This window comes from Balaenoptera ricei, chromosome 2 (assembly GCF_028023285.1).
Source record: "Balaenoptera ricei isolate mBalRic1 chromosome 2, mBalRic1.hap2, whole genome shotgun sequence".
NCBI lineage: Eukaryota > Metazoa > Chordata > Mammalia > Artiodactyla > Balaenopteridae > Balaenoptera > Balaenoptera ricei.
The window spans coordinates 101,968,978-101,990,717 of NC_082640.1; the positions used below are offsets into that span (position 1 = coordinate 101,968,978).

Sequence of the window (21,740 nt, forward strand, 5' to 3'; positions counted from 1 at the left end):
AGTTGTTCGAGTAAAAAGGTGAGGGTACCTGTTAAACACAGTTGTGTTTATTCTGTCCTATAAATAAACATCTGATCCTTTTGGTTATCTTGGAATCTTTATAATGATGGCAAGTACAGAGAACTATTACTGTGATGTCAATAAATGTTTTAAGTGAAGGCTTCTTATAGAGTTAAAATCAGGTCAGTAAAGAAGGTACTGAGGAAGGGCCTCTCACAGGAACTTAGGGTCTCTTGGGGTCACCAAATGAATCTCCGTGATAGTCACCATGCCTTCCACTCACTTCCACTCATGTATTTTGGTTCTGCCCCTCTTGCATAGTCTCTTTGTGCTTAGTTTCAGATGATCTTGTTGATGTGAATTTTTTTAACTCCCTTTTTCATACATATGACCAAGTATTCATCAGGGGTTTCTTAAGTTTTTCTCCTTGAAGAGAATGGAGTTTCCTTTTAAACTAAAGTTGGAATCATATGATAGATCACATTTGGGATCATTGGACCTAGAAGGAAATAAATTTCTAATTTTTTTAGAAATAGATGGTGACTACTATAAGGATTATGCTGTATAAAGTATTCAATAAATCATAAACTTAAACAGTTATTTTAAGAATATATTAAGACAAAATATGTTTCATTTAGTTTGCTATTAAAAAAAGAGCTCTAAGATATATATGATTACTTATTCTAGTCCCTATGTGAATAAAATCATTCTAATTTTGTCCACTTCTTCTAGTGACCATGTAAAGTATAGAGAGCTGGAAACAAGTTTCTAAACCAACCTAGAAACAGTTTAGTCTAGTTAGAAAAATACATTTGACGGATTTCTGGAACTATGCATTGGATCCTTGATATTACTGAGAAAAATGTTTCCAGACCCTTTCAAATTCTGCAATTTCTAAATATGATTATGACATGTAATTCTTTAAAGTTCAGTAAATCGTTATGTTATCATATCTTCAGTACAAGTTGAGATGGTGATGAGTTCGGTAGTGAATTACCATTTAGCCAGTGTGATTCACAAATTATGCATAATTTACATTATGCAAAACAAACAAACAAAAAATATACAAAAACTCCAAATGGCAGTACTTAAAATTTAGTGTTAAATCAGTGTATTTATCATTCCTTTGGTCTACTGTATAGGAAAAATCTCTTTCTGTGGTTCTCATTACTCTGAAGTATTCTTATAACAGAGTTATTTTTCTATCCAGAGAAGAGCATAATCACATCATTGTTTTGTCATATTTTATTTTGTGGATCTCTGACTATAATTATTCTCTGTGGTAAATAATTTAGAGTTAACACATCCCTGGATACTTACCCCTATGGTAAAACTTTAGGGTCCCTGGTTGGGAAGGTAATTTTAAAGTTTTCCCACTCTTCTGATGCTCACAACTTCTCTCCTACATCCTTACATAAGTAGAGATATCTCTAATGACAAGGAGAAGGGAAAATTAATGTCTTTTGAGGACCTGATTAGCAGATATTGTGCTAGACTTCTCGTGTAATTCACTCTCACAAGGGTCCTGTGTTATTTATTAGTAACTGCTATGTGCTAAGAAGCTTTACTTATTTTACTTCATTTTATTCTTGCAACATTCTCATAAGGTAGGTGATATCTTTATTTGTAGATTATAATTATTTGCCTAAGGTCACAAAGCTAGTAAGTGGCAGAATTTGGATTTGAGCCTAACGCTATTTATCTGTAATACTCATGTTCCTTTCACTACATTATGTAGCTTCACAGACTACATAAACAACAACAAAGCCTTCTCCGAAACCTGGCCTAAAACACCAATCAGATATACCCTTCATTTAACAAATAATTACTGAGCCCCATTTCTCAGTCTCTCATTGTAGAAATTTTGTAGTCATTCTTATTATTTCCCCATATACTTATTCATTCACCACTTCTTCCTGAAGCCCTGCTTTTAAATCAGTTAGAAATAACCACAAATACTTCATGCCTTTTAACTGTTTCTAGAATAAAGTACAGATTCTTCCAGAATTTGTAGCTCTTCGTAGTCTCACTTTATATTACTACTTATCTGACTGTACCTCAGCATGAAATAAGTTTATTGGTCCTAGCAGAAGCTCTGTTCAGCCTGCCTCAGGAAATTTTCATTCTCTCAAAGCAGTGCATTCTAACCCTTGAGTAGCCCCTTCCAGCTTTTAGAAAGTTTATTTTATATTGAACTGTGTCTTTTTGTAGCTTTCATTATGTGGCTCTAGCTCACCCTTTGTCCATTCAGAACAACTCAGTGCTCATTTAACTTGAAGTATTTGAAGACAGCAGGCATATCTGACAACTCTTTTTTATGTTAAGTTGCATCATTTTCTTTAAATATACCCATTTCATATTTAAAATTCCTTCTATGTTATTGTCCTTCGCTACTGAACCTGTTTTAGTTGACTGTATACCACTTAAGGTATATGCCAAGAAATGAACACAGTACTCTGAGGTCTGTGTAGTAGAAGGAAGGGATTATTACCTCTCTCATTCTAAATAAATACACCTGTATTAATTTAGTTTCATTTGTCGCTCACTCTGTGGAAGGTATCTGTTGGGATATTATGGAAATGAAACTTAGAAAAGAGATGCAGTTGAACCTTGGTTCTGTTAAGTGAATGTTATCCTTGTATTAGTCTAACCTGTTCCTTCCTTTTTCTGAAAAGTATAGCATATTCTCAATGCAAGTCACCCTCTTCCTCTCCTACTCTGTCCCACCCTTTCCTTCTACTGCTTTTACCACCTATTTTTATCTGCAGACTGCTTTTCTTTTCCTTCCCTTCCTTACTCTTTCCTTTCTTCCTATCTCTTACATCTTCTTTACTTCCTAGGTCTCCTACAGGGGTCAGGCATGAACTACGTGAAACTAGAAATGTAAATTTTCTTCTCTAGATCAATGCTTCTCAAATATTAAGATGAATGTGAATCATTATGGGAGCTTGTTAAAATGCAGATTATTACTCAGTAGATTCTGCATTTCTAAAGATTCAGTTGATGCTGATGCTTCTGGTTTGTGAACCAACCTTTTGAGTAGTAGTGCTCTAGAAAACAGCCAAACTTTGATGCCATTTGTTCATTGTGGTAGAGTTTAAACTTTAGTCTTTTTTACTTTAAAAGAAAGATTTAGAATGTAATTAGTATATTTCAAAGTTATTTCTTTGATAAAGTCCTGATGATTGTATTTTAACTTTCAACATATTAATGGCTATTTAAAAAAGGGAAAATTAAACCACAATCCTTACTATCTTTACGAATAAAACTAATTTTTCCTCCATCTTTTTGCCTTGTCTTTTATGTTCAGCATTACTTCCTTTGTGCCCTTTTTTTGGGAGCTTAACATTGGATTACAGTGTCCAGATACGTATCTGTTTTCCCATCTGCACTTTGAACCTCAAGGGTAGGGTGTCTGGTTCATGTTTATGTTCCTGATACCTGGTGTGTAATAGGAATTGATTTGGGTTGACTGAGTGCAAAATAATTTTTAGTAATTGTTAATGATTCCTTCCTGAGAAGTTATTTCGTGATAAACCATGTTCCCACTGGATATGAAAACAGCCATTGTCTTTACAGCCAAAAGAAGTATTGGTCTTGTAAATTATAGGCTAAAATGGGTCTGTTTATCTTATGAAACAAATACATTCTGATATGTAAGCCACGATGACATAGGTGCTTATATCCTTCTTCTGGGTTCTGGGCGAAGAAAGCCTGGAGGTAGGAAGTCTGTTCCAAATTTCCTGACACAGCAGCAGTAGTATATCTATGGTACTGAAATCAGGTAGCAGGAATGAATGGCTCTGGGAACCAGTGCAGAATAGTCACACAAAGTTGTACAAATCTTTAGTCATTACATACTGAGCAGCAACAACAAAGGTATTGAATCCTCAGGCCAAACTACTATAATTCTCATGACTGCATGCTTTAGGGGAAAAAGTGTGTCATTTTAATGCACAAAAATATTTTATAACTTACAAAATATTCTGAAATAGTTTGCACAAACAACATACGTCATGCACATGTAGTTTTGACATGCATTTTGAGGCTGAAGGGATTTCAGCTGGTCCTTTGGGTGAAGGGTATGAACAGTTCTAGAAAATTTGTACTGTGGTTGTCCAGCTGTGACAGGCTAGGTTCACTTAATCAGACTAACTTTTGAGTGGAGAAGTCAGGCTTAGCTTTGACGTCTGCCTCTCATAGGTAGAGCATTCACATTTTGCTGGTGTAATTCTAGCACTGCCTAGAATTGCAAGAAATTAGAATTCATAATTTTGATGAATCAACATTATCTATAGCCCTGAGAACCTTAAAATTATCCCAAAATAGGAAAGTGAAATGTTTCTTTGTCTCTTGAAATGATAGGTATATCCTGATCAGCAAGCCCGCAGTATGGACGGAAAGATTAAGAATGCAGTTCCTTGAAGGCTTTAGATCTTTTTTGAAGATTCTTACCTGTATGCAGGTATGATAGTTCTTCTGTACATCAATAAGATAAATTTATTTAAAAAAATTTAACCCCAATCTTTCATGTTTTGTTTTGAGCAAATTATGGTTTTTATTTGAGGAAGGATAAATCTAGCAAAATAGAAGTAAAATTTAAACACTGCCTCACTGATTCTGCTTTAATAGATCTTTCTGAATAGCTTAGTTAACTGCAGTTGTTACTGTTGTTTATTGATGCTTACCATGTGATAACTGTAGTAAGCACTTTCATGCATTATTTCTTTTGAGCCTCATAGCAATCTTATGAGGTAGTTACTATTATTATCCCCCTTTTACATATAAGGGAATCATAGCTTAGAAATAATTTGACCAGGGTCATACAGCTAGAAAGTGACAGAGTTATGATTTGAACCCGTGTGTTCTGACCTAGTGTAACAGCCATGTTAAAAAACTACGCATACATGAATATAAATCCTGATGATTTTATATTTTGCCAGTGGAAGAGCAAAGAAAGAGGGCCCATATGTATATGTTAACCACTCTTTTCTTGTAGGGAATGGAAGAAATCAGAAGACAGGTTGGGCAACACATAGAAGTGGATCCTGACTGGGAGGCTGCCATTGCTATACAGATGCAATTGAAGAATATTTTACTCATGTTCCAAGAGTGGTGCGCTTGTGATGTAAGTACAATTTGTTAGAAGGATCCGTGCCTTTTTAAGTGTTCTGATTGTTATTAATAGTATAGTTTTATGTTGCAACTTCCTTGATGTAAAGTTTTATTACTTAAATAGTTTCTTATATACTTGAATTATCTTATTAAATTTGTAGTTTTTTACACTTAATTAGAAAATGTGCTCCGTAGCATTCCATTTACCTTTGGGAATAGTGGAGTTTAAAAAATACAGCACACACTAATCAATTAATAAATTAATTATTGATAAATTTTTTCCTTGGACATGAATATTATAATAAAATTAGGACTAGACTTTTAAATATTCCAACAGTGGAGGGATGTAGATATTTATTCAATCAAGAGCCTTGTTATGTGAGTTAAACCATTAAGAAAATTAATTTTAATTATTTATTTTTTAATTAATTAATTAATTTATTTATTTTTGGCTGCGTTGGGTCTTCGTTGCTGTGTACAGGCTTTCTCTAGTTGCGGCGAGCGGGGGCTACTCTTTGTTGCAGTGTGCGGGCTTCTCATTGCAGTGGCTTCTCTTGTTGCAGAGCACGGGCTGTAGGCGCGTGGGCTTCAGTAGTTGTGGCATGCAGGCTCAGTAGTTGTGGCTCTTGGGGTCTAGAGCTCAGGCTCAGTAGTTGTGGCGCTTGGGCTTAGTTGCTCCACAGCATGTGGGATCTTCCTGGAGCAGGGCTCGAACCCATGTCCCCTTCATTGGCAGGCGGATTCTTAACAACTGCACCACCAGGGAAGTCCAAGAAAATTAATTTTAAAATATAGAACTAATGTTTTTCCTTAAGCAGTAATTTTATTTTATATATTTATTTTATTTTTGGCTGTGTTGGGTCTTAGTTGCGGCACATGGGATCTTCGTTGTGGCATGTGGGATCCTCCGCTGTGGCATGCGTCCTCCTCGTTGCAGTGCGTGGTCTTCTCTAGTTGTGGCCTGCATGCTCAGTAGTTGCGGCGTGCGGGCTTAGTTGCCCCGTGACATGTGGGATCTTAGTTCCCCAACCAGGGATTGAACCCATGTCCCCTGCATTGGAAGGCTGATTCATAACCACTGGACCACCAGCGAAGTCCCCTCCTTAAGCAATAATTTTAGACCATAATGCTCTTTAAACACATAATCCTACTCCAGACTCCCTTTTGAGAAGATGACCTCATTTATTTCTGTTCTGAGAAAATTAACATTATCTAAGTCAAATTCTTTCATCTTCTCCAGTTTCTCTGTACATCTCACTATAGTCAATTCACTAAGTTTCTATATATATCTTCACTATTCATCTCTTTCATTTTCCTCTTTCTAAAAGTGATGTCTCTACCTAGGCTCTTGGTCCCAACCTATATTACTTCTTCCTGGAGTTTGCTTCCTCATTTGTCTCCTCTGGTATTTCCCACTCTTTCATTCATCTGCCTGTAAACACACAGGACTCTCCTATTCTTAAGAACAATGAGAATGAAAGCCCCCTTACTTGTCATTGCTACCTCATGAACTGTATTTTATCTCTCTTTTTTCCTCATCTGCGGGTCACGCTCACAGACACAATAGACTTTAATCTAGCACAGCAGCTGTATAGAACGATAAGGACAGGAAATATTGTCCAGCAACTACCACAGCACATATTTTTTGGCTCCCCTCATCTTTATGAAGGGCATGCTTAATTGTTGGAGATGAGGTCAAAGTGTGTGGTGTTCATGTTGACATCTGCAAAACCTCCTGAAGTCATCTACATTTACTGTCGCCACTCTTTAGCTTCTAAAACTTCTTTAGAGCCAGGCTTCTGCCCTTACCAATTGATAGGAACTGCTTTTTGAAAAAATTTTAAAGGATCTATTTAGTAACCAAATTCAGAGGTCTTTTCTAAGTCCCCCATCTTCCTTAAATGTCTGTAGCGTTGCATTCTTTTGAGAACCTTAATCGTTTTGAAACTCTTTCCCTCTGATTTTCACAAACCTGCTTATCCTAATATTTCTCTTATTGATTACCCATTTCAATCAATGATTGCCTTTTTTCCCTCACTTCCTTCTGCCTACTAAATGAGACATTCCCCAGTGTTTTCTTTTTCTTACAGATCTTTTATTTCTACCACCCCAATTAAAACTTCATAAGATAACTTTCCCAAACTATAGAATCACTTCTGTTTGTGTGCTACACATTACTGCTTGGATCTTACATTTGTATTTCAAACTCAGAATATATTAAATTGACTTGTCATCATTTCATTCTACTTCCAGCTTGCATTTTTTCTTCTTGACTCCCTTATTCTGTTCATGACACCATGATTCATACGTTCGTCCATACAGGAAATCTGAGAGCCACTGTGTTCTGTGTGTTAGATGTTAACAGACTTTTGAGGGGGAAAAAGTTTTATGTTCATGTAAGATCGGGAAATGCTAGGTTGAACAAAATCAAACATGATTTTTTTAAGCCACTGAACTTCTCAAACCCTTTGATTAATCAGTGTTCTCAGGACTTCCTTGGTGGCGCAGTGGTTAAGAATCCTCCTGCCAGTGCAGGGGACACGGGTTCAAGCCCTGGTCTGGGAAGATCCCACATGCCGCGGAGCAACTAAGCTCGTGTGCCACAACTACTGAGCCTGCGTGCTGCAACTGCTGAAGCCCACGTGCCTAGAGCCCATGCTCTGCAACAAGATAAGCCACTGCAATGAGAAGCCCGCGCACCTCAATGAAGAGTAGCCCCCGCTTGCCGCAGCTAGAGAAAGCCCTCACGCAGCAACGAAGAACCAAAGCAGCAAAAACTAAATAAATAAATAAATAAATTTATTTAAAGAAAAAAAATTAATGTGCTCATTTCTAAGAGAGATATTCCCAAACTTTATTTAACTATAGAATTCCTTTTTTCAAGATAAAATCAGTGAGAAATACTCTTAAAAAGTGACCTTTGACTCATCTCCCTGCCATACTCACCCAGATTTGAGTCTTCCTTATCCTAAATTTATTTTATAATCCTAACTTATTTCCTGTGGGTTTATTCTTTTTTGCCCTGACTGCCCCCACCCTAGTTTGAGTCCCTTATCACCTTACACTTAACTTAGTAGTAAACTTTCTATTGGTTTCCTTGTCTCCTAACACTACTGTCTCCAATCTGTCACCTTCAGTGACACCCACTAATTCTTCTTGAAGCAATATGTTGACTACATTATTACACTTCAGACAGTATCAGTATATTCAACTTTACATGGCAACGCCAAGGCATATTTCCAGTTTAATTGCTCATTAATTCTGTCCATAAACCCTTTGATTTATCTAGTTTTTATTCCTTTCCACTGCCCGAACAAGAGTTATACTTCCCCTTATTTCTCTTTGTTTATTCTGTATCTCTGCTTACAGTGCTACCATCTCTCCATCTTCCCCCCATACTTAAATTCTACATATTCTTTCAAACTCCACTCAAAAGCTACTTTTTAAATTAATTAATTAATTAATTAATTTTTGGCTGCATTGGGTCTTTGTTGCTGCACACGGGCTTTCTCTAGTTCCGGCGAGTGGTGGCTACTCTTCGTTGCAGTGTGCGGGCTTCTCATTGCAGTGGCTTCTCTTGTTGCAGAGCACGGGCTCTAGGCACGTGGGCTCAGTAGTTGCGGCTCGCGGGCTCTAGAGCACAGGCTCAGTAGCTGTGGCGCACGGGCTTAGTTGCTCCATGGCATGTGGGATCTTCCTGCACGAGGGCTTGAACCCGTGTACCCTGCATTGGCAGGTGGCTTCTTAACCACTGTGCCACCAGGGAAGCCCCTCAAAAAGCTACTTTTGCAAATAAGTATTCCCAGTTGTTTGTGATTCTTTTTTTTTTTTTTTTTTAATTTTTATTTATTATTTATTTATTATGTTTATTTTTGGCTGTGTTGGGTCTTCGTTTCTGTGTGAGGGCTTTCTCCAGTTGCGGCGAGTGGGGGCCACTCTTCATCGCGGTGCGCGGGCCTCTCACTATCGCGGTCTCTCTTGTTGCAGAGCAGAGGCTCCAGACTCTCAGGCTCAGTAGTTGTGGCTCACGGGCCCAGTTGCTCCGCGGCATGTGGGATCTTCCCAGATCAGGGCTCGAACCCGTGTCCCCTGCATTGGCAGGCAGATTCCCAACCACTGCGCCATCCAGGGAAGCCCTGTGATTCTTTTTTTTTTTTTTTTTTTTCCCTATTAAGGTTATTAGTTTATACCATTTACATGGCTTACAATTTTTTACTTTGATTATAAGTGTGTGTGTGTATGTCTGTCTGACTGTCATAATATTTCCTACAGGTTTGCAGATCCTGTTGATGTAGCTCTAGTAACACATCAAACAATTTTGTGCTTGTATTTAGTAAATATTTACTGAATGATGTAATAAAGTAGATAACTTGTCAATTTATTTGCATTTTTATTTTCCTTTTAGGAGGAACTCTTACTGGTGGCTTACAAAGAATGTCATAAAGCTGTGATGAGGTGCAGTGCAAGTTTCAAATCTAGTAGCAAAACAGTAGTACAATTGTGCGGTCATACTTTGGAAACTAAATCCTACAGAGTATCTGAAGATCTTGTAAGCATACATCTGCCACTCTCTAGGACTCTTGCTGGTGAGTGTTTATTTAGTTTTTGCATGTTTCGATTAGCTTTGTTTTCTAGATATTCATATTAGAATCAGTACTATTTTTGTTCTCAGTATGCACAGACATACTCGGATCAGATACTGCAGTTAAAAGCTGTCACTATCCTTCAAAGAGCTGTGACCACAACGTCTAAGGGTGCTACCTGGGCTTTTTGTTATCTGGGTCAACTAATGTATCCTTATACTGTACACTTAAGGACTAACTTGGTAACTTATCGCCTAACCAAATGTAAATATAGGAAAATCTTGTTGCTGTTTTTTCATCCTCTTCTCTGCCTGATTGCACCAGTGTGTTCACTGTGTCACTGTTCCTTTCACCACTAAAAGAAAGAAATCATAGATTTTCTTTAATCATCCTTTGATTTGCATTTCTATGTAAATTGGCCATGTCAGTTTCTTTTTCTTTTAACAACTTTGTATAAGTGTACATATTTATATTTTTAATTGTGGTAAAATATACGTAACATAAAATTTACTATTTTAATCATTTTTTAAGTATATAGTTCAGTGACACTAAGTACATTCACATTGTTGTACAACCATCACCACCATCCATATCCAGAATTCTTTTCATCTTCCCAATCTGAAATTTGTGCCCATTCAACATCACTCCTCATTCCCTGCTCCCTACGGTCTCTGATTTTCTGTCTCTATGACTTGACTACTCTAGGTACCTCATATAAGTGAAATCATACTCATATCCTTTTATAACTGGATTATTTCACTTAGCATAATGTCCTCAGAGTTCATCCATGTTGTAGTATATGTCAGATTTCCTTCATTTTTAAGGTTGAATAATATTCCATAGTATGTATATACCACGTTTTGTTTATCTGTTCATCCTCCATTAGATGCTTGGGTTGCTTACATCTTTTGGCTATTGTCGAATAATGTTGCCATGAACACAGGTGTCCAAATATGCGTTTGAGTGCTTGTTTTCAATTCTTGGGGTATATACCCATAAAGTGGAATTGCTGGATCATAAGGTAATTCTACTTTTTAATTTTTTGAGGAACCACCATACTGTTTTCCATAGCAGCTGCACCATCTTACATTCCCAGAAGCAGAGCACAAGGATTCCAGTTTCTTTACATCCTCATCAATACTTGTTATTTTTTGTTTTTTAAATAGCCATCCTAATGAGTGTGAAGTGGTATTTCCTTGTGGTTTTGATTTGCATTTCCTTAATGATTAGTGATACTGAGCATCTTTTCCTATGCTTACTGGCCATATGTATATCTTCTTTGGAGAAAGGTCTGTTCAAGTCCTTTGTCTCTTTTTTAATCAGATTTTGTTGTTGAGTTATTGGAGTTCTTTGTATATTCTGGATATTAACTGCTTATCAGATATATGGTTTGCAGATATCTTCTCCCATTCTGTGAGTTGCCTTTTCACTCTGTTGATAGTGTCCTTTGATGCACAAAAGTTTTTAATTTGGTGTAGTCTCATTTATTTTCCCTTTGGTTGCCTGTGCTTATGGTGTCATATCCAAGAAATTATGGCCAAATCCAATGTTGTGAAGCCTTTTCCTTATGTTATTTTCTAAGAGTTTTATAGTTTTAGCTCCTGTGTTCAGATCTTTGATTCATTTTTAGTTAATTTTTCTATATGGTATAATTGACGTGATTTTATGTCAGTTCTATTTTTATAAAAAGAAATACCTAGATTCATTTTTATTTGTTTTTATTTTATTGAAGTATAGTTGATTTACAGTGTTGTGTTTAATTTCTGCTGTACAGTAAAATGACTCAGCTATACGTATATATACATTCTTTTTCATATTCTTTACCATTATGGTTTATCACAGGATATTGAATACAGTTCCCTGTGCTATACAGTAGGACTGTGTTTATAAGTTTTTATTTCTTTTGATGCTTGGTTAAGAGGAGAATAATTTCTTAAGAGGCAGAATATTATTTTTATATAATTTATAAGCACACCTTGTACAATGTAGGATCTTAAATATGTTAGTAAAACTGTTTCAGAATTAGAAATCAAATGTTTGCATTCTGAGATGTCATTTCTAAACTCAATAAATGTATGTTTAAATCTCACAAGTTTTCAAACTTGATGAGTTAACTAGGAAACAAATCAGCTGGGTTTATTGCTTTCTCATTTTTCTCTCTTTTTTTTTAACCTTTAGGTCTTCATATGCGTTTAAGCAGGCTGGGTGCTATTTCAAGACTGCATGAATTTGTGCCTTTTGTAAGTGACTCTATTAAATGTTGATTTGCTTATATTCTATTTCTAAATACCTCTTTTAAAAAAAATTATGTATTTATTTATTTATTTTTGGTTGTGTTGGGTCTTCGTTGCTGCACGTGGGCTTTCTCTAGTTGTGGCGAGTGGGGGCTACTCTTCGTTGCAGTGCACGGGCTTCTCATTGCGGTGGCTTCTCTTGTTGTGAAGCACAGGCTCTAGACACACGGGCTTAGTTGCTCCACGGCATGTGGGATCTTCCTGGACCAGGGCTTGAACCCGTGTCCCCTGCATTGGCAGAGGGATTCTTAACCACTGCACCACCAGGGGGGTCCCCTCTAAATACCTCTTGGTTGAGGGGGAAGAAAAAGAATATTTTGAAACCTACCTGAATAATTCCCAGTTAGTAATTTTGTGTCTATACGATAAAACATTGAAATCTGAATCATGGGGACTTGGAGTCATCTAGTTCAAGCCCTTCTGTCTTACAGATGAGAAAACTGAGCAATGTATAGTGCCGTAACATCCACGCCCTCTGAGAAATAATGGAATTGATCTCACTCTGTTTCAGGAGGATTTTCAAGTAGAGGTACTAGTGGAATATCCTTTGCGTTGTCTGGTATTGGTTGCCCAGGTTGTTGCTGAGATGTGGCGAAGAAATGGGCTGTCTCTCATTAGTCAGGTATGGCAAGGCCTATTGTTCACACTATGAATGTGTTCATTTTCTGCTTGTTTTTTCTTTTATATGTTTTACTTTGTGTCCCTGGATTTTGCTGAGTATTTGTTTTGTGTTCTCTTATATAAACTCAGAAATGAAAGTTCTAGTGGCCATATAGACATTTCTCCTTTAATCCTGTTAGGTGGGTAGATTAGGTGAAAGCCAGTAGTACCAGGAACCATCCCACCAATATATGTCTTTTCTGAAGATTACTTGGGGACATGTAATCTTCCCACCACCAGTCTTAATGGAAGGGCATCTTACAGTTTTTCCCTCTGTTTTAGAGCAAATAAGGAGAAGTGCTTTTCCTAAGTGGTGGGGAAACAGGGCTTGTAAAGATACCACTTGGGAGAAAAATGGTGTTATGATTGATTGTAGAAAATGGTTTACTTTTATTGAAGTGGGCATTTTAAACTTAAGGGAAGTAAATTCTTTTGTTATGCATGTTGAGAGTAATAACTAGTATAGAGCATTTTTAACTCTGAATTATTTTCATGCCGTATTTTCTCACTTCATCCTCACAAATCCCTTAAAATGATTTGTAGGTTTACAGCTTTTTTTTGCCACAAAGGAGTTCTTGGGGTTTCTAGTTTAGAGAAAATTTTAAGAATAGTTTTTGTTGAGAATTCTGTTTGAAATAAAATGATTCTTTTAGCTTCTGTTCTACTTTTTATTTTATAGGTGTTTTATTACCAAGATGTTAAGTGCAGAGAAGAAATGTATGATAAAGATATCATTATGCTTCAGGTACCTATTTAAATTACTTCTGATATTTGTCTTAACCTTCCTTCCTAGGTTCCTTATAATAAGCGAAGATATTATAACTATTGTTAACTTTACTTAAATTTTTCTCACTGTTGAAATGAATATAGTATCATAGAAGCAGAAGGGACTACTGCATTATCTTCTGCAGATTTACCTTATAATTTTTTCTCATAGTCCTACTAGAGACAAAATGTTTCTCCATTTAATACATGAGAACTATGGTACTTGATGTCTTTCACAGATTGGTGCATCTTTAATGGATCCCAACAAATTTTTATTACTGGTACTTCAGAGGTATGAACTTGCTGATGCTTTTAACAAGACCATATCCATAGAAGACCAGGTAAGTGACAGAAACTGATATGTAAATTAATTCCAAAGGAAATATTATTTTAAAAATTTTAATCATATTTAAGATTTTTATTTATTTATGTATATCTCCAAAAATCAGGCACATACGTAAAACATACATATACACACATATATTCTTTTTACTCTATAAAAATTAGAATATAGTTGGCCCTCTGTATCCATGGATACAGAATCCCAACTGTACTAGCCATTTTATATAAGGGACTTGAGCATCTGTGGATTTTGGTATCTGCAGGGGTCCTGGAACCAATCCCCTGCAGATACTGAGTGATGACTGTATATAGATTAACAAAAAGGAGAAGAAAAATCACATGAAACTCTGCCTCCTAAAAATGATCACTTTTAAAGTTTTGGTGTCTTATTTGTTTTTAAGGAAAAATTGAATCTTTTATATGTACTATTTTTGTAATATGCTTCCTGTGCTTAATGAAATATTGTGATAGGTTTTTTCTTGTCACTAAATAAGTATGCAACAACCTCATCTTTTTTTTACATCATAATTGTTAATGGCTGTGTAGTATTGCAGTATATGAATGCATTATACTTTAGTCCCCTATTGCTGAAGAGGTTTTTCAAGTTTTTTGCTCATATAAACATCTCTGCACCTCAAGGTTTAAACACTTGCCTAATTATTTTGTTAAGATAAATTCTTCGAAGTGGATTTGCTGAAGAATACAGTATACTCTTTCTTATGACTCTGAATACATATTGTCAAATTGCTCTCAGAAAAGTAACTCCAATTTAAGCTCTCTCTAGCAGTATGTACATCTGTAATGGTACTGATATTTTTAATCTTTGTTGGTCTAATACATGAAAGATGGTGTTTAATTTTCATTTGCAGTTCTTTAATTATCAGTGAAGTTGACCATGTTTTCATGATTATTGACCTTTTTTTTTTCTTTTTGGTAGTGAATTATCTGTTCCTGTCCTTCACCCTTTTCCTGTTTTTTGTAAAAGTTCCTTATTTAGTAAAGATATTAATTCTTTACTTGTATTTGTTATCAATACATTTTTTAAAGTTTATAATCTGTCTCTGGAGTTTTGTCACGTCTTCATTGTTTTAATACTTGATACCAGTTTATAAAGTAACCTTTGACTACTTTGAATTTATGAATTACATTATTTTATTCTTCAAATTAGAAGTCACTTGCAATGGACCAAAGCATAGGCTATAAAATACAAAGGTAATTTTTAGTCATGTTTTTATACTCAGTGAAAATGAATATCTAATTTACTGTAGTATTTAAATAACATGTGTGTTAGGGAAGGGAACTCTCACCATAACTGTTAGTTACCTATTTGAAGACACTGTCTCACCAACCCAGATAAGAAGGAAGCCAATAGTAGAGGAAAAGTTAAAGATTAGAATTCTTTTGTTGACTGAAGGCTAGATGGGAAATAATGATAATAAAAACAATAATAATATTTAACAGTTGTTATTGAGTTCTTACTACGTGCCAAGTATTGTGAACCTTGTTGAATTTGATGTCAAAAAAAGGGAATTATTCACCTCATAATTCTCTGTTGCTGTGGTCCAAAAGAAAATACTGGATCAGTTGGACTATCTGATCCAGAAAAAATGTATGTTTTATGGAGGTTTTTGGTTCTTAAGTAACTAATTTTTTCTTTTATAATTCTATAGGATTTGATTAAACAATATAATACCTTAATAGAAGAAATGCTTCAAGTCCTCATCTATATTGTGGGTAAGATTAAAACATGTTTTGAAATAGAACATGAGTTACTTTTTAGAGAGAACATTAATAAGAACTGTAAGTTATTTTGTTCTTCTGCCAAATACAGCAGAGAATATTAGAGATTAATGTGACTAATGAGATTGATATGTTCAGAAACTCACCCTTTAAAAACCATAGCTATTACATCTTCATTTTTCAATACCTGATTTGTAATTGTTTGGACTTGTTTGTAGAGGTCTGGGATATAATTATCCTAGTTAGAAAAGTAGATGTAAAATAACTATGTCGAGTGCTAAAAATTTTATGTATATATATATATATATATGAAATTTCTATGTAATATTCGTCTAAGTATATTTTCATCAAGTCATTCTTTAAATTACTTGGTGCAAATATTGGCCATACTTCTACTTTTGTATATTCTATATTATAGTCTCTGTTGATCTTACCAGCTAAGTAAAAGTTTTTGACTTCTCATTCTGGCTCTTGTTTCTTACTTTACTGCAGGAGACACTGCTTTGTATTAATACTTCCTAGTGAGGATTCTAGCCATTAGCCAAATCTGAAAACCTGGGTTCATTTTATTTGTTTATCAGGGAGCTAGTTGCTGGACTAGCTGCTTGTCTCAGCAGGAAGTGTGGTAAACCGTCATTGCTAAGTGAGATGTAAATCTTCCAGGCACTAACTCTTCTGGAATAACTCCAGAGTATTCCATAGGAAACTGCTGAAAAAAATGGACAAATTAAAAATGTGTAAAAGATTTTTAAGTTGATGACATACTTTATTAAATTACAAACACTTGAGGGGAAGTTTTGTGTTTGTTCTTGGAATACTATATGAAGAATTTCTAATACTGCTTATTAATACTATATATTAAAATTGCTAATATATTTTTGCTGTTTTATATTTTACTATTTTATTATTGCTACTATTATTTTGCTGTTATTTTGTTTACCCAAATTCATTGGGTATTTCCTTCTATGCGATTTGATTTTTAGTTAATACTTGCTACATTCCTGAGTATAAGTTTATTACCTTTAGTAGTCATCATTTTTAAAAGTGTGTGTGTTTGTGTGTGTGTGTAAAATCTCTGATTATATTATGGAGAAAACATTAAGAAGTAGCAAAAGATTTGGATTAGGAATCAGAAGATCTAGTGTTGACCTCGCTATAAACTATCAAGAGTGTACCATTTACATTTTTAGGGTCTCAAATTCTTGATTTGTAAAATGTGAAAGTAATCTACATGATCTCTAAGGTTCTTTCTAGCACGAAACTTATAGAGGGTACTGTTTTGGTGGAAAAAAATTGAAAATTACAGTGTTTGAAGAGGAGTGAGTCTGTTGGAAGTGAATTAAATTAACAAAATGTCATTCTTTGGCTAATTTGTAGAATTCATCAAATCTCTTAGGCAAAAAAATTCCTGTCTTCATAATAACCCTCTTATAGATATCACAGGACTTTGTACACATGTTGTAGTATTGAAAATCAGTGGTGACATAAGGTCAAATATTTTAAGCCTTCTTGAAGCATTGGGGATTAGATGCTGTTGACACCAGTGAAGTTCCCATAGTTAATTTAGCTATTTTCTCTCTCGCCATTTGGCAGTTTATCGAGATGAAAAATGGAAACCTGATCATGTGGGCATGTTAGCAACACCATCAATTCCTGATACATAATACTATTTTGTCATTTAACCCATAGAGATATTTTTAAGTATTTTGTTTTTTAGTTTTCACTTTGTTCTTTCTTAAATAACAAGTAGAGACAACATTGAGGAAATCTTGAAAGAAAAGCTATTGTTCCATGATGGCCACTACTTATTCAATGCTATCTTCCTTGTTTTCTGGGTTAGAGACACGTGCTAATTTAATCGAGGGGCCTTGTTTATAATGTGTGAGTATGTGTATGTATATGTGTGTGTGTGTTTAAGTTAAGAGAAGGCCTGTGTTCTTCAGATCTCTTCATTTTTCTTCCTCTTTCAGCAAAGAGACTCTTGTTCAGATTTAGGAACATGTTCAAATAATTTTTGGTCACTATCTCATAGATTTGATTTAATGCAGTGTTCCTGATGGGAAGAGATTTAAATGGAAAGCAATTAATTGTTTTACTTTTTCTTTTCATTGTTTGTATTAGGAGAGCGTTATGTACCTGGAGTGGGAAATGTCACCAAAGAAGAGGTCACAATGAGAGAAATTATTCACTTGCTTTGTATTGAACCCATGCCACACAGTGCCATTGCCAAAAATTTACCTGAGAATGTAAGTCCAGTTTTGTTTTTTACTCCATTCACCTCAAGATGGTATAGTTTTTTCTTTTTCTTTAATTGGAAGCCACTCGAAGTTTTAGGAAAATCTGTTTAGGAAATTTTCAGATATAAAACTCTCACCATTAATTTTTTAGTGGTATAAACTTTAATTCTGGGCTTTTGGGCATTAGGAAACATTTTAGAGACATTCTGGCTATTTAGAAAACATTTTAGAGCAAGAAACTCTTTGATTTTTTGTTTACTTTAACATAAATTTTCTCCAGAGGAAAAGGGGACTTCCTGAAATGCTGAGACTATTTGGGTGGTGTGTTAGTCTGGGTCTTCTGAGAAGCAGATGTCAAGACAAAGGATTTAAGATTTAATTAGGAACAATGACTATGAGAGAAATGGTGAGGAAGCTGGGAAAGGCTGGGGGAGCCATCATACTGTGGTGCAAATCTGACTCCAGGTGAAGGAAACAGGGAAGGAACGTTATGTAGGACTGTCCTAGACTGCTGGGTAGTCTAATCAAGGTTTGTTGCCTTCGCATGTCTCCCAGAGTGAGCCTGCATTAGTATCTCTGTTCTCTAGCTGGAGGTCTGCAGGGTGCATTCTCATGGCTGACACAGGTGATATTTATGATCAGTATTGCTGATTTTGAAGCAGTAATCCTAAAGATTATGAGTCATATTTTTTACTCCGAGATTTAATTTTGAATTAGAACAATGATTCTTAAAAGAGATTAGATTTACCTGTATTATCAAGGCTTTCCAGAGAAGTAGAATGGAGGTAAGCTTTGACTGTTGGTCATTTTTCTTCCAACATACCTGTATCTTTTTCGAATTTCATTGTTAACTGATTCTCAAACTTTAACCATTTGGCATATCACCTTCATAATATTTGCACATCTGTCTACCAATTTTATAATTATTAATACAGTTTATTTATTTATTTATTTATTTATTTATTATTTTTGGCTGTGTTGGGTCTTTGTTGCTGTGCGCGGGCTTTCTCTAGTTGCAGCAAGCGGGGGCTACTCCTCGTTATAGTGCGCGGCCTTCTCATTGTGGTGGCTTCTCTTGTTGTGGAGCACAGGCTCTAGGCGCACGGGCTTCAGTAGTTGTGGTGTGCGGGCTCAGTAGTTGTGGCTTGCGGACTCAGTAGCTGTGACGCACGGGCTTAGTGGCTCCGCGGCATGGGGGATCTTCCCAGACCAGGGATCAAACCCGTGTCCCCTGCATTGACAGGCAGATTCTTAACCACTGTGCCACCAGGGAAGTCCCTTATTAATACATTTTAAAATCAACTTACATTTTTCCTTAGCATCTTTCTAAGCAGTATTACAATGAAATAGTAGGTTTGATATTCTAGATTAATTTTTTTCCTAATACATGTTAAGATAAATGAATAACTATTCAAAAATTTAAAAATATATAACTGTGTGCCACCTAAAATAATTTCACATACCAATAATTATATACTTACCGTATTTTGCAAAAAAAAAAAAAAAGCTTTAGTGTCTACCCTAATTTTTCACTGCTTATCACAAGTACATTTTTAAAGGAGGCTAAATTTAATTTTTGCAACACTATAGGAATCTATGAATTTGCTTTAGTATATTGACTAGGTCCTTATCCTGATTTTAAATGACTTCATAAAAAAAAATTCCTTATTGGGACTTCCCTGGTGGTCCAGTGGTTAGAACTCCGTGCTTCCACTACAGGGGCGTGGGTTCGATCCCTGGTCGGGGAACTAAGATCCCACATGATGCACGGCATGGCCAAAAAGAAACAACAAAAAAATTCCTTGTTCAAGGAAAAGTTCAGGCCAGTCAGAAAAAAATGAAATTATTATAATTGCAGAAGCCAGAATATATTTGGACATCTACATATGTGTTTTACCGTAGATCCTATTTGTTTTGTTACCTCGGTTTTAGGGATTAGTACAGCATGGGCATGTGCTTAAATGATGTGGGTGATGAACATACTAGATAAAGAAAATAATAATTTCTTTGAATTATTGGTTGTATATGTATATATATATGAGGGCAAACTTAGATTAAATCGCTTCCTTAAGCAGTTTATACATACATCTTACCTCTGTTAAGAAATTGGTCCCTCAAAACAAAGCTAATTGGCCTTAGACCTAATTTTTAAATATTGGAAATTGATCTTTTTTTATTGTTTATGAAACACTCAGGAATGCTATTGAAAGTGTATTTCAGTTCACAGTAAGAGAAGATGAAGTCATTACATGAAGGTAAAAATGACAAAAATGTTGTTTCAACAGGAAAATAATGAAACTGGCTTAGAGAATGTCATAAACAAAGTGGCCACATTTAAGTAAGTACTTAATATTTATGCTTATTCTGAAAGTTAGACCAATCTTTGTTCTTGTATTTCGGTTACTTTGTAGAAGCTCTGAAGTTCTTTCCTGAACTCCCAAGGACAAAAACAAAGTACAGACGGAATGGGTGAGAACAAGGGGCACACTGTAGGCACTTAGTACCTGTATGATGAAGAAATGAGTATTTTTGTCAAGTGAATGAGAAATATCCATTTGTGATATTAGGTGACTTAAGTAAGCAAAGAAACCTTTCGATAGTCTCTTTCTCGTCAATTCTAAGCCATGACTTCGTTTATTCTATTAAATTTTTATACTCTAATTTTAGACTTTTCTCTGCTAGGATTAAAACATTATTTTGCAATCCTTTGATTCTTTGAGATACAAAAAAATGGAAATAAGATTTTAATTGGATTAATTCTTGAAATTAAAAATTGATACTGGTAATGAATTTCTACTGTTATGGTAATGTATTTATAGATAAATTGCTAGTTTCAAATAAGCTTAAAAATAGAATGTAGCTTTTTTATGCTCTAATATTGTTCAATAAAATATTTCACTTACTTTGATAGAGACCAAAAGCTGTTTAATGTGCAGAACAAATATGGTGTGCTCCTTTTGGCCTTAATGCTTTTCCTCGTAGTTCTCTGTAGAGGATTCACCACTATATTTTCATTTACAACTCAATTTTCTACGGATATGATATCCTACTACCATTTTAGATTTGGCCTTAGACAATGCAAGCTGTAGTTGAACAGGCAATCTTAGGCTTCAGAGGCTAAAAACGAAGCCTTAGGGATTTAGGTAGGGCATGGGGTCAGATCTACATAGTATAAAATAAACTTCTTCAGATTTGTTTAAATTTCATAATTATGAAACACAACTTAGCTGGTACCAGGACTTTGATCTTACAGTGTAGGTTTTTAGTTTTACTCTTGAAATGAAATTTGTCATTTCAGTTTAAGCAAGTTGGATGAGATAAGGTTGTTTTCTTCTCTTGATTTTGACTTTTAGATTAATTTTCAGGTTCTTATTTTGTCTTACTCTATACTTCAAGAGCACTGCAGATCACCTCTGTATTTTCTATCTTTTTAGGAAACCAGGTGTATCAGGCCATGGAGTTTATGAGCTGAAAGATGAATCATTGAAAGACTTCAATATGTACTTTTATCATTACTCCAAAACACAGCATAGCAAGGTAGGAAAAGTTATCCTCTTCAGTAAATAAACCTAAAATGCTTTATGCTTTCCAACTCCATAGAAAATTGCCTGGTTTTTCTGTAGTTTCATACTGGTTTTCATTATTAGAGCTCATTATCTTACCCAAGAAATTAAAGTTGAATCAATAATGTTATCTAGTTCGTAGGAAGTATTCAGATTTTCCTGATTATACCAAAAATATTCTTTATAGTTGTGTTAGGGGTAGGAGGATTCAATCAAGGATCATGCACTTCATTTGGTGTCATGTTGCTATAGTCTCCTTTAATTTGGAATAATCCTTTTGCCTTTTTTTGTCTTTCATAACATTGACATTTCTGTAGAGTATAGGCCAGTTGTCTTTTAGAATATCCTGTATTCTGGATATGTCTGATTGTATTCTTGTGAGTAGATTCAAGTTAAACATCTTAGGGCAAGACTGCTACGTAAGTGATATATTGCATCACA

The 21,740-nt window shown here is 35.2% G+C and overlaps 1 protein-coding gene across 6 annotated transcripts in view; it reads left to right on the forward strand.

The window, feature by feature from the left end:
* The window catches only part of UBR1 (ubiquitin protein ligase E3 component n-recognin 1), a 144,747-nt gene that overhangs the window by 65,719 nt on the left and 57,288 nt on the right, over positions 1-21,740 (forward strand). For all 6 annotated transcript variants that reach the window (XM_059913490.1, XM_059913491.1, XM_059913495.1 and 3 more), the window contains 11 exons: positions 4,366-4,465; positions 5,000-5,128; positions 9,521-9,701; positions 11,877-11,938; positions 12,504-12,614; positions 13,332-13,397; positions 13,657-13,758; positions 15,430-15,493; positions 17,621-17,745; positions 20,022-20,074; positions 21,171-21,273. In XM_059913490.1, the coding sequence (XP_059769473.1) occupies positions 4,366-4,465; positions 5,000-5,128; positions 9,521-9,701; positions 11,877-11,938; positions 12,504-12,614; positions 13,332-13,397; positions 13,657-13,758; positions 15,430-15,493; positions 17,621-17,745; positions 20,022-20,074; positions 21,171-21,273 (1,096 nt within the window). The remainder of the gene's footprint in view (positions 1-4,365; positions 4,466-4,999; positions 5,129-9,520; positions 9,702-11,876; positions 11,939-12,503; positions 12,615-13,331; positions 13,398-13,656; positions 13,759-15,429; positions 15,494-17,620; positions 17,746-20,021; positions 20,075-21,170; positions 21,274-21,740) is intronic.